Source organism: Bactrocera oleae, chromosome 3, assembly GCF_042242935.1.
Source record: "Bactrocera oleae isolate idBacOlea1 chromosome 3, idBacOlea1, whole genome shotgun sequence".
In the NCBI taxonomy this organism is placed as follows: Eukaryota; Metazoa; Arthropoda; class Insecta; order Diptera; family Tephritidae; genus Bactrocera; species Bactrocera oleae.
The window spans coordinates 23,541,320-23,560,652 of NC_091537.1; the positions used below are offsets into that span (position 1 = coordinate 23,541,320).

General features: G+C 29.7%; 1 protein-coding gene across 16 annotated transcripts in view; it reads left to right on the forward strand.

Moving 5' to 3' along the window:
• Window positions 1-10,747, forward strand: part of sky (GTPase-activating protein skywalker) — a 127,912-nt gene extending 117,165 nt beyond the window's left edge. For 10 of the 16 annotated variants that reach the window (XM_070106262.1, XM_070106261.1, XM_070106263.1 and 7 more), the window contains 7 exons: window positions 245-369; window positions 485-813; window positions 889-1,060; window positions 6,098-6,151; window positions 9,370-9,528; window positions 9,598-9,818; window positions 9,891-10,747. In XM_070106262.1, the coding sequence (XP_069962363.1) occupies window positions 245-369; window positions 485-813; window positions 889-1,060; window positions 6,098-6,151; window positions 9,370-9,528; window positions 9,598-9,818; window positions 9,891-10,032 (1,202 nt within the window). In that variant the 3' untranslated portion in view covers window positions 10,033-10,747. Of the gene's footprint in view, window positions 1-244; window positions 370-484; window positions 814-888; window positions 1,061-4,218; window positions 4,249-5,388; window positions 5,476-6,097; window positions 6,152-9,369; window positions 9,529-9,597; window positions 9,819-9,890 lie in introns of all 16 variants that reach the window. The other 6 variants (XM_070106268.1, XM_036366658.2, XM_070106269.1 and 3 more) reach the window with 4 other exon arrangements.
• Window positions 10,748-19,333: the final 8,586 nt, after the last annotated feature.

Below are 19,333 nucleotides of genomic sequence, written 5' to 3' on the forward strand. Positions count from 1 at the left end.
TTACGATTATTCACAAAATATGGCACAGATTATTGTCAAAGACAACGGTATAATCTCTGAAGAAACTTTTCAGATCGGACCCATATAATTTTTATGATTTTATCCGCTGTTAAGACTTTTCTATGGTTCTAAAACATACAAAAGTAATCATAGTATGTAATCTTAAAATGTGTAATCCCAGTTAAACCAAACGAATGAATACTTTCCACTCTCTAACCGTCTATCTTTAATATTTTATTTGCAGAGGAGGAAGCTTATCATTGTTTAGCAGCTCTTGTCGGTAGCAAGGAGAAAGTCTTTATAAAGCAAACCAAATTACAGCATGAAGTCACCTGGAAAACTGTGATGCAAATTGCCAAAAAACATAGCGTAAGTATACCAAACAAAAAACTTCATAACGCACATGCTTCACATATGACTATTTTCATTAATGATCCATTCACATCAATAAATAATATTAACGTGCCTATTTTCGCTTTCACAGAAAAATGCCGTGACCTATTTTCAACGCATCTGCCCTGGTGTTAAACTGGAACGCGTCTTCATGGATTGGTGCTGGTGGATATTAGCAGGTCTACCATTTCAGCATCTAGTACGCATTATGGATTGTTACTTCCACGAGGGTATTAAGGTGCTATATCGTGTGGCGCTCGTGATAATCAATCTCTTCCACAAAGAGTGTCAATCCAACAACGAATGGAGTCCAGATAATATTAAGAATGACATTGGTAATGCGTTAATTAAGTTCTGCAAGAAGATACCAGTGTCACCATCGAAATTATTGCATGCCGCATTTAGTATTAGGGGACTGAGGTGAGCTCTGATAATACATATCTTTATATTGCAAGCAAAACTACAACTAACTTAACGGTCTCTTTCTCTTCGCAGTTCCACATATATTTCTAGAATATTTATGAAGACTGAAATGATACTAAAGAGCCGTTCCGTTTTGAATAGCGGTTCAAAGCAATTAGTTAAGTCGAGATCCAGTGATAATTTGCCATCGAGTCAATCACAAGTCAATATACAAATGATGTCGCACACATTGACCATACGTGAGGTTAGTACAATGCCGAGTAAAGGCACACTTTTCATCTAACTAATTAATGATATGAAATCACTAAAGTTGTTTTAAGAACTAAATTTTAAATTTCGGAAATCTACTAAACCATAAATGACTACATATATTTTCATTTCTAATTTCTTCAACTTTGCGTTCAAGCAAAGTAACTTTCGAATCAATCTTCAACGAGTTTCTGAAGCTGAAAAATTACATATAATATTACTTTGCCCCTTTCCTTACTTTCCCATGCCATTTACACTCACGTATCAATACAATCCACTGTGCTTTTAGTACACCCACATCACAATTCTTTATTTACCAGTTCACTCTAGCTGTCTTTGTATAATTATTATCACGAATTTGCCTACAACCGGAAGAGTAGACTTTCATTTTTTCACATTCAATATTTCAGCTTTTCAATTCGACTTAGTCTAATTTTAAGCTACTTCAGTAATTAGTTATAAATTTTAACTCAGCTTAATTTATGTATAGAGAAAAGCTGCAAAATATGTGCGAACGAAGTGAAATTATTCAAAGCTTTATTAAATAAATCAAAAACAAAACCGGAACACTTTGCTATAAAAAAATGTATTGATTTGTTGACCAGCAAACTAATTTGTTTCATTTCGGTACCGTGGCAACGAAACTAAGTGAGCGGATAAAACGTCACAACAGGGTTGCGGATTTCTAAATTTTTTTAACTTAAATTTTATTCAATTTAAGTTTTCAATGATGATTGAATTAATTAATTATTGAATTGATTCGGAATTAATTAATTAAAAGTTGAAAATTTAAAATTGTTTTTTTTTTTAATTTAATAGTAGAAATTGAAAATTTTATTTTTAACAACAAAATCAGTAATAAAAATTAATTACATATAAATCTAAAAAAAAAGTATTGAAGATGATGCCAGCTCTAGCTCAAAATGATAAAACACGAAGTAGGCAAGCGCAAAAAATTTGTAATTCTTAAACAATTTCTTTTTTAAAATCTTAATTATATGCTTAAGAATTTCAGATTAAAATTTTTTAATTCCGTATTTGGGATTAAAAATTTAAAAATTATTTTTAAAATAGATTTTTGGGATTACAAAATATAAAAAAATTATAATTTTTTTTAATATCTTGCTTTAATATCTTGCTTTTTTAATATTATGCTAAACTCATAAACAAGCTTTTGTGCGGACTCGCTTCTTAAAGCATTACGACACGTTTTAATTGCGGGATTTGTTTACTTTTCATTGGCCAGAAGTCTATAATATTAGAGCCGCCCCATAAACTTGTGAAATGTCAATTTAACGCGATACATACATACAAGTACAAGTGTACAGGGTACGGCATCTTTAAGTTGGTGTGTAAAAATATAATAATTTTCAAAAAATAAATTTACCATTTTCATATTTGAGATTATTTTACTAAAATTGGTATTTTATAATTTATTTAGACTAATTGTGAAGATAACAAGAAACAAACCAACAACCACAAGAATTTATTTTGCAGAATGTTCCATTCATTCCTGTAGCATCTCTGTCGACATAGTGATGATTTTGGCACGAATCTTGGTCTTGAGCCCTTAAAAGTCCAAGAGTTGTTAGCCTTTCAAATATTCCTTGGTTTTGATTGCCATCGGAGCATATTGCCTTAAACAATAATCGCTGCCATATTTCCTGAAGATATCTCGTCAAATGCAAAAGATTTCCATACATTAACTTGATTTTGATCAGTTTTTATAGCAGCTGTAGTCTATAGTGGACCGATCTGAATAATTTCTTCGGAGAGTGTACCGTTGTTTTCGAAAATATTACGCACAAAATAAAAGGTTGTATGGCAGCTATAGTGGTCCCATCTAAATAATTTATTCGGATATTATAGCGTTGTCATGAAAAATAATCCATGCCAAATTTCATGAAGATCTCTCCTAAAATAAAAGGTTTCCATACAAGGACGTTATTTTGATTGTTCAGTTTGTATGGCAGCTATATAGTGGAGTAAAGGACGTGTACAAAATTTTCGATCAATATCTCAAAAACTGAGAGACTAGGTCGCGTATACACAGACAAATGAGGGACAGAGGGACTAAATCGATTCAGATCTTCTTGCTGATTATTCATATAAATATTTTATTGGGTCTCCAAAGTTTCCTTCTTGGTGTTACAAACTACAAGACAAAGAACAGAGTATATTATAAAATATAGACAAAATTTTGAACTTTTTTTACCGTCAAAAAAATGGCGCAGCATCTTGTTGTAACGATAAATCTCATGACACAAGTCTTGTTCGCACATATTATACATACACGGTGTGTCCCAAAAAAAACCGAACTTTATATTTATACATTTTAAAAATGGTTATGAGGGTTTAAATGACGATCAAATGCCAAGTTGATCTAGTAATCACGCTCAATTTGTGAACGAAGTCCGTGAAATTATTGGTATAGATTTAAATTTTACCACGAGAATGTTGGTTGAGGGATTAAATACGAGTAAAAACGCAGTTTGGAGAATTTTTGCTGAAGGTTTGAGTAAAAGAAAATTCTGTGCGCGATTTGTGCCACATGAATTAAATGACGACTGGAAAAGTAAGCGAGTTTTTGTTGAAAAAACGGATTGCTCCCACCAACCACTCGCCGTATTCGCCTGATCTATCACCATGTGACTATACTCTATTTTCAAAATTTAAAATAAACAAGAAAGGCGTATTTTATGTGATATCCTCCCAGCCATGCAAGCAGCCGTAACCGAGCTGCTGTAGAATACTCCTATAAAAGACTTTAAAAAAATCTATGCATGCTCGCTGGTTGATCGTACTAAACGTTGTATTGAGACGAAAATAATTAATATTGAATAAATAATAACTTTCAGCGATAATACCGCATATTGTGCATTGTGTATTCTGTATATCCAAAAAGTGCGGTTATTTTTGTGACCCATCGTGTATGTATTTGTATTGTACTGCTTAGTTTTAGTTTTAACAAATAGCTAAGTAACTATTTAATATTAATATCTGCATATATAAAACACACAGTAGCAACAACAAAGCCACAACAAGTATCGAATTTAATTTGATTTATATCTTGTTTTTTCATTTCGTTTACTTTTTCTCATATGTAACTCTCGTAACTCGTGAACTGCCGAAATGTGCATTGAAACATTTTAGCGATTGTACACCGAGACCTGTCGCAATTTGGTATGGGACACACAGAAAAACTTATTATCATTACTTGAATTATAGCAAAATGCAAAAAGCAAAAATAAAAAACAAAATAATATATAATTTAACAGCTGCTAATGCAAATGCAAAGCTAGTTCTACTACTTGTATGCTAGTTTTCCGTTTAATTACACTTTTAAGTTTGCGTTTCTGTGTCTGTTTCCGTTTCCGTTGCCGTTTAGTTTGTCCACTGACTTGTTTGTTTGGGCGTTGATTTGTCGGTGTTGCATTATCGTTTGTTCAATTTTGTGCTGCCTACATATGGTACTTCGCGCGTACATACAAACATGAATACGTGTGGGTGTGTCTTTTTTTGTTTTTGTGCTACCATTTACTAACACTTTCGTGCTTTCTTATAAAATTACGTTTCACTTGCCTATCACCTCTAAATCACTAAGTTTCATACCTTGCTGAAGTGGCGCTCTTTGCTTGCACTTAATTCAAAATTATTTTATCTTTTCGCTTTTGTCGCATTTGCCACTTTTAAACTTGCAAAATATTGCATGACTTTTTGTTCCAATTTATTTATTAATTTTCATTGCAATCGGTATGTAAACACACATGTTATTTGGCAACAAGGAAAGGACTAAAGTTTTGTTGTGTATTACTAAAATTGTTTGTGCAATATTATACATATTTGATTGGCGAAATTTGTTGTGAAAAATTATTTAAGAAAATTAAAAAAAACAAAAAAACATCTTAAATTATATCTAAACTCATTTTCAAGAGTATTGAAATACTTTTAATTATAACTTCTTTTCTCTTTTTGAAATGCTGCCATAAAAATGTGAATATTTAATTTCTCTCTCGTCCCTGCTCTGCCTAACGCCCAACTCTGCTGACGAATAATTCCCTGCGCCCCATGGATTATGATATTTATATAATTTACTTGTTGTTAAAATATATTTCCAATGTTTTTTTTTTGTTGTTTCATAAACCTTTTTATGCACTCTTATTGAAAATCCTAAACTCCCCCGCAAAATTATTATTATACTATTTTTTAATAAATTCTATTTCTTTGAAATTTATTTACCTTATATATACCCGTTATATATCCGTTATATACCCGTTATTTGTAACGCATAAAACCCATTACTCATTTGCCTCCGGTCAATAGGGCGAAAAATCGCCTGGCCATAGAGCAGTCGCTATGGGTGTTTACCCCATACACAATTTAAAGAGTCTAGTTTGCTCCGGTGAAGATGTAAGTGTGATTTTTGTGTAACCAAAAATTAAGATTTATATAACTAGTACATATATATTTATTAAAAAATAGAGACCAAACATTTTTACTATTCACATATTTCTTGGATATCTAAATGTTATCGAACTACACTTTCGCTTAGTGTTTATTAAAATAAATATTTAGTACATTTGCTCTGGTTGTTTATAGCGTGGATCGTTGTCATTATAACCTCATTTTTTTTTTGGCACTAATATATTTAAAATTTTAATTTTTTGCAATGTAAACAATATACAAAGTAAACTTTAAACATTAAAGATTCAATACAAACACAACTGTAGCGCCATATGGTGAACCGCACCTTTTTTCAAGAATTACAATAATTATGAATTGATTACATTACACCTAAAAATACTCAACACTAAAAACACAGTCTAAAATTTTGCAAGATTTTTGCAAGTACATATTTAACATTCGTCCTTTTGAGTCGAGGTCTTCGAGTGATTGGTTATATGTTAATATAAAATATTACATTATTTTCCATTAAGTCAGAGATCGCTATGGTGCAACAATTTGCAAGTTAAATAATTGTATTTCCAACGTCATTAAATCTGTAATTAAGGCACATCCGTTTTCTTCTTAGAATCACAGTTTCATTGGCGTTCACCTAATGGGCAGGCGATGGCATCGAATACAGGTTGTACATAATCAAAAGGCAAATTGGAATCTTTCAAATCGTTATTAGTCGACTTTTTTTTTGTAATTGGTGTCAGTAATCATAGTGCTTTTTATATTTTTGGATAATTTTAACAGAATTATATACATACGTATGATAATTTGTTAGAACTGAAGAAATGTCAAAACGTGTCTTAATTAGTGGAGTCTACGAATTCCTGAAACCTTCTTCAACATATACTAAATCATTTTTGTTGTTGTGCGTCAGAAAACATTCCCTTATTAATTTGGAGAAACGCTATTGTGTTAACAATACTTGGTCGGATATAAATCCAAGTTTTTATACGTAGGTTGCTTTTTATATTTCAGGCAACGCAGGTATTGCAGTCTGGCAACTTACAGCTTTATCGTAAAATTTGACATTTTTGATGTACAACATACTCAGAACGTTTCATCAAGAACCAGTTGTTTTTGTTGTAGTGGCAGAATTCTGTTGGCAGTCCTTGGCCAAATAAAAATCCGGGTCCGTTCCGCTTACGTAGTCCCGACTGTCGTGGGAAGTGTAAACTTTGAAAAAACGAACATAAAAACGCATCAAGGAATAGTGTTTATCGATGGTATGGTGAATTCAATCGAGGTCGTAGATCACTCCAAGACGAAATCAGATATTGTTTCGGAAACTATTGATGCTGTGCGCAAACTGATATTGCAAGATCGACAAGTGACCTATCGTGAGATTGAGACAACTATAGGCGTCAGTGGAACTTTCATTTAATGAATTCTGACACGTTTTGGCTTTCTTCAGTATTTTGATTAGAGAATTATACAGTACTTCCAAAATCCGAACTAAAGCAATAAACATTCAAGAGAAGCGAACCAAAATCACACAAACATCAACAACTTAAGAGAATTAATACAAACCGATTGTCGCAGACCGCATAAAGCCGACTAAATTTGCAGAATGCTCCACATACATACGTACATCAGGGTGGGTAAAAGTAACGAATGTGTTGTTTCGCTTCATAGTCTAAAAAATTCGTTGATAGATAACTCTTTTTTGAGGAGTCGAAAAATTCTTACAAGACTATGAGCTTTGTCTTCCATAGGATACCATTTTGTAGAGCATTAAATTTCCTACGAAATCTATGAAACGAAATATGTTTTCAAGTAGTTGGAAGCGAGATATGAAGTTTTATATCTGATAAAAAGATAAAAATAGAAGACCATTATAGGGAGGATCTTCCCGTTATAATTAAGAGCTCATACTTGGAGAGGCTTTCTTAGAGGTGTCTATCAACCAATTTCTCAGTGTACGAAGCGAAAAAAAACATTCGTTTTTTGACCAACCTAATGTACATGCAAAACATACTCGCATATACTGTACACATATGCCTACAAGTTTCAGAAGAAATTCCAGCTAAAACATTTAAAATTTATGTACATATGTAAATGTTGTTTAGCTATTAGAAATCCAGTTCCCTTTAGAGTTAATTTTTTTTTAGAAATTAGTTTATTATGTATGTCCTTGCAAACAGTTGAAAGGTTTTGAAACTAGCTTGGATTTGTTCAAAGTTTATGTTCGCATTAATTCGTCCAGAGTATTGATGAAGTAATCTAATTTTTTTGTTATACAAACTCTCAAGCCATAACTTCAATATCTTCAACTTGTTAGTGACATCTGCGAAAAAATTATTTTATTTTTTTTTATCTAAATTCATTTTAATGTGTACCGTTTTTTCACAATCTTGTTCATAGTTGTTAAAAATGTCATCTATTTAATAATTTTTTTTCTCAAAAAGTTTATGTATAAATTAATGTCGATAAATAAATTAATATCAATTATACTTAATTCCACTAAAAGCCTAATTTTTATAAAAAAGATCCGTAATAGAGTTGACCTCATATGTTTCAATAACTAGTAATCTCCTAGCAGACTTCCTGTAGAATGAGTTTTTTAAAATGACGTCTTTGTTTACACGTTCGTTTACTTGCTATTAAAAGTTGCATGGCTGGCGTTGTTGAGTTTTTTATGCTACATATGTATATGAGATTTTCATACTAAATCTTAACTTTTCATTATGTAAGTTTTAAAAAGGTTTACCTGAAATGTTAGAACATAAAGAATTATATAATCGATTAAATTTAATGAGGTCAAAGCCAACTAATACAAAATTATCTTATGAAAATCACCCCGTAGACGCCATGTAAACATTTTATGATTAAAAAACAACAAAAAAAAGCTATATTAGATATTATTAATTATTTTATTAATGACCAGTTCTTTTTGCTACATTTTCCACTAATTTCTGAGCTTTTCGGGCTTTTTCAGCGGTAAAGCCATGATCTCGGCACATCGCTCTTCAATAATTGTTTCCAAAAATCAGGTCTAGTATCAGCATTCAAGCGACTGTTGTGTGTGTTATGAAATATAGTTATCCAATGTTGTTTCTTTGTGAACCGCTCACGATTATAATTACACCGAACTGAGATTTCCAAACAATTTCCAACGAACTCAATCTGTTCGTACCAATAAAATTCAAATTCTATGTTTACTATAAAAAGCTTTTCATCCTACAAAAAATATCATTAAATAAAACAAATTTAAGTAAGAACAAGAAAAAGCGCTCACTTCGGTTACACCAAAGCTATAATACCCTTCAAAAATAAAGAAGTTTCCATACAAAAGGTTGTTTTTGATCGTACAGTTTGTATGGCAGCTATTTGCTATAGTGGTTCGATCTGAATAATTACATCGGAGGTAGTAGCATTGCTTTGGACAAAAAACTATGCCGAATTTTGTGAAGATATCTCATCAAATAAAAAAGTTTTCCATAGAAGGACTTTGAGTTTGAGCGCTTAGTTTGTATGGCAGCTATATGCTATAGTGATCGCATATACACTGTTCAGGGTATAGAAAAAATAATGCAAATCTTAATAATAAACAATATATAATAGAAATGGCTGTTATGAAAGCTTAATGACATATTTCCATTTAGAAAACAATTAGTTGAAGTTGTTAGTCGAAGTATTCGCCAATTTGTTTAATTATTTTTACATTAATAACCTTTGTTGTTTGTGCATTGTTTTTTAATGAATGTGAGTGTATGCGTATTTTATTTATTACTTAATACTCAGAATGCTAAAACGCTTTATTTTGCATTTTTATTTACTATTTTATTTTATTTTATATTTAAACAAATCGTTGATCACAAAAGACTAATAAGCGTTTTTCATCTACAGCTCTTTACACTCTGGTCATGGCTGCCCGTCAGGATAACAATGTATCAGCCGGTACTGCTTTACACCACAGAGGAACACGGTTGCTCGCTCACCACCTTCTATGTGCGCGTCGAGCAACACGAGCCCACGCTCATGATGATAAAAACGTGCAATAATGAGGTAACACATATATTATTATTTTGTTTATTAAAAAAAAACAATCATTAAAAATTCTTACACGCTTTGCAGGTCTTTGGCGCATACTGCTCAACTCGTTGGTTCGAACGCAATGTCAAAGATGACAAGGGCCAGCGTCAGGCTTACTTTGGCACTGGCGAGACTTTCCTCTTCTCACTCTATCCGGAACGCGCCAAGTACCCGTGGGTCGGTATTGAGAATGAGAAGGACTTGGGACATGCGTCAGAGCTTTTCATGGCAGCCGATTCGAAAATGATAACCATCGGTGGCGGGTAATTATATAACTTGCATATTTACTTGTACATTGCTATTTAAATATTGATACTTTCATTGTGCACCTACAGTGAAGGCCAAGCCATTTGGATGGATGAGAACATACGTTTCGGCAAAACGGACAGTTGCAAGACCTTCAAAAATCCGCCGCTCTGCCCCTCTGGTGATTTTGAAATACGTGTACTAGAAGTGTACGGCTTTGATGGCATCTAAGTGTATGTACGTACAAAACACATGCAACAAACACACACACACACTGAACCAAAAAATAATCGTACACAACTTTCCACAATGTATGTGCCACTTTTGTTGCAAAGTATTTGTTGCTCGCAATGGCTCAATCCAGGCTTTATAAAGCGATTACTCTATGTTTTTGTAATTTGTTTTTGAAAGACAATGAGAGGCCGCTGATCGGGTCTCTTTGAATGTTTAACAGAAAAAAAAGAGAAAGCAAACAAGAACGAAATATTGTAAGCAGCACGCAGCACGATGTGTGATCGATTCGCCTACAATTCAAAGCAGAGAAAATTTAAAATGTAAAACGAAAATATTTCATTCGAAATTGCCCGCCGAGAATGTCTTCTTTTGAGTGATGTTGATGATGCTGATACTGATTATGCTGATGGTGTTGATCAGCTATATTGTGGAGCAGCATAGGTAGAGTGAGTTGTTCAAGGCGCAGTATTTTACGTATACATATATTATAATATATACCTATACATATACCTTATACATTAAACAATTCTCGTGGCTGGATTGTCATCGCGCTATTTGATGAGTGTTAGTAGTAAACAGAAATTAATATAATACATACATATATACATATATATACCTATATAGTTGTTGTAACAATAGCTAATATATTATATAAAATACATGTTGTAAAACGAAGCAGCAAAACAAAGAAATACTCGGTGGATGAAATCAATGCAAGCAGTAAAACACTTTATTATAAAAAAAAGTAGAAATAAATGAACTTGAAATGGGATGGCATGGCGTTGACAAACAATAAACAATAAATTTGCATAAACATTGTACTCGTTAGAAAATGTTAGTTGCGCGCCTTGTGCATGACTAAGCAAACAAGCAGTGTAAATACGAGAAAATATAAAAATGTGACACACGTGCTCATGCAGATGACGTTGATTTTGAAAATAAGTAATTTTTAAGTTGCCAACCAGTTGACGCCAACTTGTTTGCTATATCAATTTGTTAACAAATACTGTTTTATTGCTTTTAAATCATACAGTTGGCGGAATATACCATATAGTTCTTCCTAATTGTGTAAACACAGCTTGCATTTGGCAAATGAAATTAGCACACAATTTGTGAAGTTGAAAAGATTGTAGTAAAGTGTATTGCAAGTCTGCTTTGAGACGCATCAATGCGCCAATTGACGGCTTTAACTGAAAAATGGCATAGCACAACATAACATAAGCATATACATGTACGAACAGGGTTGCAAATTTTGTGATTCAAAATTTTGTATTAAAAGTTAATATTATTTGAAAACATCTTGGATTGAAAATAAAAAAATTAATTTTAATTTTTAATTCCGATTTTGAGATTGAAAATTATAAATCCAATTTTTAACTAAAATTCTTAATTTTCAATTTTTCAGATTAAATTCCAATTTTTAGTTAAAAATTTTTCATTTTCATTTTCAATCTAAAAATTAGATTTTTAATTTTTATTCCAATATATTTGGGATTAAAAGTTGAAAATAAATTTTTTTTTACTTCAATAGTAAAATTTGAAATTTAACTTTTAATCCCAAATCTGAATTATGATGAATTATATTGAAGATGATAGCGAAGTACCCAAACACAAAAAAATGTGAATTCTAAAACAATTTCAGTTTTTTCTTTCTTAATGCTTGGGATAAAATTTTTGTTTTGCAGTCCGAAATTTTTTTTTAATTCCGTATTTAGGATCAAAATTTTTTTTTTCAATACGGTATTTAAGATTAAAAATTTCAAAATTATCACAAAAACCAAACAAAATTAATTTTTTAATGCATTATTTGCAATCCTGATAAGCATACACATGTATGAAATATAAAAAAAAAAGAGAAAAAAATTCAGATTGTCTTTGACTATTGCAACTCTACTCAAACGTATGTCTTTTATGATAATTTTTTTTTTAATTTTACACGTTTTGAGTTGATCTTAAACTTCCTAAAGTGGTTTAAATTAGTTTCAACTGAATATTCTTTAACCAGAATCGCATTATTTCCTGAAGTTTCAATTTGAGCGATATCAAGGTTTGACAATCAGCGTGATATAATATTAATTTCTGTAAAAAGTCATTATGATAATTATAACATCAAAACCTACGTTTTGTGATGCTCAACATTAGAAATTCTTACATATTTAGTGACTACTAGTAATGCGTCTAAAAAAAAGGATAAACTTAGTTAGCATAACTAACGTTAATAAATTTCAAGTTAGTTATATATATATGCATAAATCTTTGTATATTTAGAAGAAAAAAACACTCAATTTAAATAAAGGATATAAAAAACGTCCGACTGATTTTGCTATAATTTCTATTGTAACCCTGATTTAAGTTTATTATTATGTAACATCATTATATATTATAATTATTGCTATCGTCACTATTACTACAACCACAGCAGTTATATTGTTATAATTATTATTGTTGTATACAAGCGTTTTCATCATTGGAGGAATTGTATTGTTATTGGTTGCGATGTTCACTGTGTTGTTAAAGGAATTTCCGTTATTTTATTTTTTAAGTTACCTATGTATGTATGTCATTCGTTCTTGTGATTACATGTAATGTCGTTCATGACGATAATGTGTCCAGATTGAAATGTTGATTACTTTTGTGAACTCGCATTGAAATGAACTGCTCAATTTTTTCGAGCGCACTAACAAATTATAACAGAACATGCAAATTTATGTACGTGTATATGAGAGTGTGCGTTATTTTCCAAGTTGATTGCGTTTTTTGTGTATTTGCAAGCGCACTTTGAAGTTTCAGTTTTTGCTCTAAAAAAAAACAAAAAAATCATAAACATACGCTTTTTTTTCTGTTTAAGCCGTGCCTAAATCATATTTCTTTTCCAATGTATGTATGTACATATGTAATATGGAATAGGAACGGATTCTGTGTTGCTCATACAACATGGTGTACTAAATCAATACATCACATTTGCAGCATAACTTTTAAAAGAAAGGTTTTACGAAAAAAATTATTTAAACCTTTTTTGTAGAGGGGAAAATTTAGTATTAGAATATCACCTTTCAAATTGTATTGCTAAATATTAAGAAATCCCATGTAAATATAGAAAATAATTTAGACACGCTTTCAATGAAAATAAAAGCTTGTTTACGTTGGATCATTTTTTTTTACTTTTTTAGCGCAGAAACGGAAACTTCAGTGGCCGTTTGCAAACAAATCGACTTGGTAAATTACGGACACCCTAGTGTATATACATTATATGCATTAAAGCTAAAAAGCAAAAAGATAAAAAAAAAACGAAAAATTAAAACATCTGTTACACAACTTGTAAAATTAAACATCAATATATGTACATAATGAATATTATTTATTTATGCATATTTACGAAACAACTTGCACTAACAAATAACGCGTTCTAACATTATATACAGCAAACGAGAATCATTAATTATTAGTATACTAGGAGCAGGAAGCAAATATACTGCGTTAATAAGTATAAATAAATGTTTTTGCTAGTTTACTAAGTGTTTAAGAGATTTACTTTATAGAATTATATTAATTAGCTACATATAAACAAAAGTATACATATAGTAAACACATATACCCATAACGGTGTTTATATAGTTGAATAGTTGAAACAATAATAACTAGGAATGAAACAGAATAAACGAAAGCCAACCCAAGCCAATCGGCAGCAAAAAAGCTAAATATCCAAAAATGCATAAAATAATAAATGAAGAAATGAAGAAGTAAAGTTTATAACTGTTGACAAGAAAACGCCAAAATTTGCATGTAATGGTCAGTACAGTTGCGCCGCATTGCTCTGTGAAGATGATATACATATATACATATATAATGCTGTAATGTTAATTTGTAATGAATGCCAACAACAGACAATGTTTTGTAAAGTAAGTAATTGATTTTCAATTAGAAGCCTTTACTTTTTACTCATACTTTTTGTTTGTGTTCTTGTTTTTGTTTTTCATATATGCTTTGTAAATAATTGCACCTAATACATAATTGATCTCATTTCATTACATTTAATTGCTAATATAAAATTGAATTAATTAATTTAAAATTGAATTAATTGAAGCACATAAATTGTTGATAATAAAATAAGAAGCGTTTCTTAAGTTTCTTAATACAAATAGAGCTAAATATGACTAAACGATTTATGCATAGTATTTATTGTTATTTGTATTTTTTTAAGAGTAAATGTGGCGCAAATGTGGCCGCTTGAAATGTATTATTCAAAAATATTATGAAATAAATATATAAACACGAGAGTGAAATACAAATTGTACACAAGAATTTTAATATTTCATGTTTTTCATTTTCATTCAGTTTTTTTGCTGTTGTGGCATTTTGCACGCTGGCTGAGCTGCTGTTTAAGCAGTTGGGACTTGCAGATTTAGTATGTTAGCAAAATTTGAAAATATACAAAAAGTAAGAAGTGCAAACAAGAAATGAAGTGTAACTTTTAGCAAATTTTTTTATTAAACAATTCGAGTTAATCTAGTCAAATCATGTGTTACATGCAAACATCCATAAGTTATTGATGCCTCAATTTTAGTGCGTGCAAGTATGGCTGTGGCTTGAGATATTTTGCACGTTAATAGGTGTGGCAAATTTCAGTAAAAAAGTTTGCACTAAAAATTTATTTTCTGAAAATAGTTGATTTAGAACATATTAAATAATCCTGGATAGGTAAAATGACTTTGGGATTCTTTGACTGCGTTCAGATCTGCATGGTGACCAAGTGCTTTTTATCAGTCACTGCAAAAAGCTTAACTTAGCCACATTGTATGCGTGTGGTTGTGTACATATTTGTACATACAAATAGAGCAATATGTTTTGGCTATATATTACATAAAAAAACTGTCTGAAATGTATGAATTCGCTTAGAGAAAAACATTCCATTTGTATCGGGAGATGCGTGTTTTTAAGTGTTCTACAATTTTCATTCTTGAATTAACACTATTTTACTCGTTTGCATTTAACGTTATATGGAAAAATTTTCGATAAATTCAAATCTAACCTTAATTTAATTAGTTAAAAGCAGGCTGCGTAATTTTTTATTAAAACATTTTGGAATCAAAATTATATTTTAAATTTTTAATTTTAACATCTTGGATTACATATTAAATTTTCAAATCAAAACTTAAATTTTAGATTTTGCATTCTGATTTTGAGATTAAAAATTGAAAACCTAATTTTTAAAAAATGTTTTCTCCTTATTTTTTAAAAAATGTTCTCTCTCAATTGTAAAAATTTAATTCAAGATGATTTGGATTAAAAATTTAACTTCTTGGATTAAAATTTAAAATTTGAAAATTAAACTTTTTAATTTAATAACAAACATTTTTAATTTGAAAATTGAATATATAAGCTATTTTAATTTTTTATTCTTGCTACTCAATTAAATTAGAAAATTTTAACTTTTATCCCACACATCTTGGAATAAAAATTAATAAATCATTTTTTAATTTAAAAATTGGAGTAACAAATAAAAAAAAATATTTTTCAAATTGGATGCTGGAATGAAAAGGCATAAAAAAGTAAAGATATACAGTTTTCTTACTGAATCAATATAATAAAAGCAATTTAGTATAAATAAGACCAAAAGTGCTAAACTATTTTGATGTTTCATTAAAAATTTACCGTTCTTTTTCAAAAGATAACAAAATTTACCATTAAATCACCCAAACGCGCAAAAATGTAAATTCTAAAACGATTTCTTTTTTAATTTTTAATTATAAGCCTGGGATTATTTTTTTTACTTTTTAATTTAAAATCCGGCTTTTTGGATTAATTTTTCTTCGTTTTGTATTAAATTGTTAATTTATTATTATATAATTTTTTATTTTAAATCCGGTTATTAGGATTTTCTTTTTTAAATTTTTTTATTTTTTGGGCTTAAAAATTAATTTTTATTTAAGATTTTCGAAATTACAAAATCAACAACATTATTTTAATGTATTATTTACTAACTCTGGTTGAAAGAATTATGCGTTCGTTTTAGTGGAACTTTTTCAAATATATCTTTACCTTAACTTTATGGTTAATGTTTGTATGTATATGAAAAACTTACAAATTATAACTAAAAAAAATAAAATATCAATGACTGCACTGTTTTAAGGTATGGTTACTCGATTCAATACAAAATATAATTTTTTCTATTTTTTGTTCTCTAAAGTCATTTTACATTTTATGCTATTTAGGATTATTGTGTTTTACAAAATACAGGACAGCAAAGAGTTTGGCAAACTTGCTATTTGCAATTACTTGCATACCTTCAGGCGCGGATACAGCTTTATATGTGTTCATGCTACTCGAAGTGTTATAAAGCTTGGCTTTTGTTATTCTGTTTGGTTGTGCTACAACAAATTGAATATTGGATTTTATATTTATTTGATATGAATGAAATATGAGTACGTTTGAGACGGACATTTTAGTGCAAACATGATACATCGACTTGTTTAAGTTTATTATGTAACTAGCCTAAGCATACTAAGTGTCCTATTACACAAGATACACATACAAAGATACATTAAGAGCGAGTTCTTGCTATTTTTTACCAAAATAAATTCATATGTTCAACAATAGTTGAGTAAAGTTATATAACGATTTCTGATTTATGCTTTGTCTAGCACGAAGAAGAAGGAGATAAATGTCATAAAAATATTCTCGTTTTGTTTAAATATGTTAATAACGTTTGTTTACCGTTTTCCATTTTGTCATTGAGGCGCTAAGCTAATTGCTAATTTGCAGTGTTTGCTACAGTTGTTGTTGCGATTATCGTTATACATATGTGTTGTGCTGTGCAGCTGAGAATTCAACAATATCTATCAGTATTTTTATGATTAGTTTTTCAAGAAATTATGTAAGATTTTGTATAAATTACAAATATATATTTATGATCAACTGCATGTATGTCTACATATACGTATACATACTCAAATGTATGTATGTATGGATGTAAGCATGATTTTGTGTGTTTGAAGTAAATTAATTTTACGTTGTTGTTATGCGATTTGATCAATCAGTTATTGAGTAAAAATTTACGTAATAATAAGTGAAATAATTTAATGAATAATGCTAATGATTTAGAATAAAATCAACAAAAGTTAGCAGCAATAAATATAATATAAAATATAAAATATAAATATTTAAGTGACTAACGAAATAAGAATATGTATTTACAGCAAGAGAATCACAACTAAATTATTACATGTCCGAAATCGTCTTTTTGTTATGCTAAATGTGTAGATCTTGAAATATGTGTGTTAGATAAAGAAAATAATTAGAAATATATACTCCAATGCATACACCAAACTGAATCAAAATAGTAAATATTTATCAAATAAAAACTATAAATTAACGATGTCGATCTTTCTGTTTACTACTTGTCGTTTGTAACTGTGTGTGTATGTGTAGTACAGCAATTTGAAACGTGTATATTATATATATATTTGTTGTATATCTACCGAGGAAATTGTTTTTATGCATTCAACTATACAAAACTCATATAAATGTCATACAAATATATGTGTATCAGGGTGTTGATTGATTGTTTTTTTGCAAACGCCCATTGAAGTTTCATTTGTTGCCTTTAAACCAAATAATAAAATGTAAACAAGCTCTTTACTTTCAATTTAAACCGTACGTAAATCAAATATCTCTCTCATGTATATAACATGGGATTTTTTGATATTTTGCATTAAAAAAGTAAATCTGCAACTTTGAGTAAGTGATGTTCTAATACACAAATTTTCGCTTTACAAAAAAGATAAAAATATGCCTTTAAAGTTATACGCAGTTAAAGTTGACATAAAATGTACTGAGCATTCATACAAGTGGTTTATACATTCTTTGTTACTCATACGACATGGTGTACTAAATGAATACAGTACATTTGATACATACCTTTGACTGCGTATAACTTTTGAAGGAAAGGTTTTACGTAAAAAAATTATTTGGACCCTTTTTGTAGAGCGGAAAATTTTGCATTAAAGGATAATTATTTCAAAGTTGTAGGTTTATTTGTTTTGAAGATAAAAGTTTTATTGCAAAATATCAAGAAATCCCATATTAAATATAAGGGAAAAGTAAAATGATTTAGGTACGATTTCAATTGAACAAGCTCTTCAGTTTACGTTAAAACCTTTTTAGTTGAAAAAACTGGAACTTCAGGGGCGTTTGCGAAAACGTAATCAACTTGAGAAACAACGGACACCCTAGTGTATATGTGTATATATGTATATATATACATATATATACAACGTACTAGCTACTGTTTTTTAAATAATAAACTATTAATATAAAGTGTTAATAAACATAAACGTGAATATAAATATTAATGTATTGCTGTCCACATATTTCTTACGTAATAGGTTACCTATATTATGCATAGTGCGTTCGGTTATTCGTCTACACACTAATTTTCACTGAATGCTTATTCATTAAAAAAATTTTGTTGCAATGGAAAATGCATTAAATTAGGAGTAATATGGTTGAATATAAACTGACATAAATGCAAACATTTTAACCTTTAGCGTTACTATTACAAATTACATAATAAAATAATAATACGTATTATGGCTACTCCGATTATTGTAATTAAATTATTATTATTATTGTATTAAAGAAATATTCAAGTTTTAATTGCTATTATTATTGTGACACAAAATAAAAAAATCAAAAAAAAAAACAAAAAAACTCAAAAATAATAAGAACAATATATATATATATATGAATATGTTGATAATATTATACATATATTAAAGAAATTGTCATAATTTAATAAAAATGCCACATGCAAGAATTTTGTGCGAAAAATTATAAATGGAATACACATATATACATTGAGTTTTGATATTTGTTATAGTTGTGTTGGACGTGGTTGAATTTTTAAGTGCTAAGAAGCTTTATCTCGATTTCTGGCAAAACACCGAGTCCTATAGAAAAAAGTTATAGTTGTAGGTAATGAAAATATCTACAATTTTTGTATGCACATTTTTTTAAAAAAACCTTGAAATTTATGTGAAAATTTTGAATAAACAAGTTTTTGAGTTTTTTTATTTCTATTTTGAAACTATTATCTATCGAATGAATATGGATTTTTAGATTTTGGATGATCCAGCACCATATTCAAGACATGTTCGAATAATTGCTGCCATTGCGATATTTCTATATCCTGAAGGAAACGCCAGAGACTCTTCAAATGATTAGTGGTCTGAAATTTTGCACCCGCCCTTTCTGCGAGTTGCTCTTTTTTTTGGTTCTTGTTTTGCATGGCTTAGTGAAA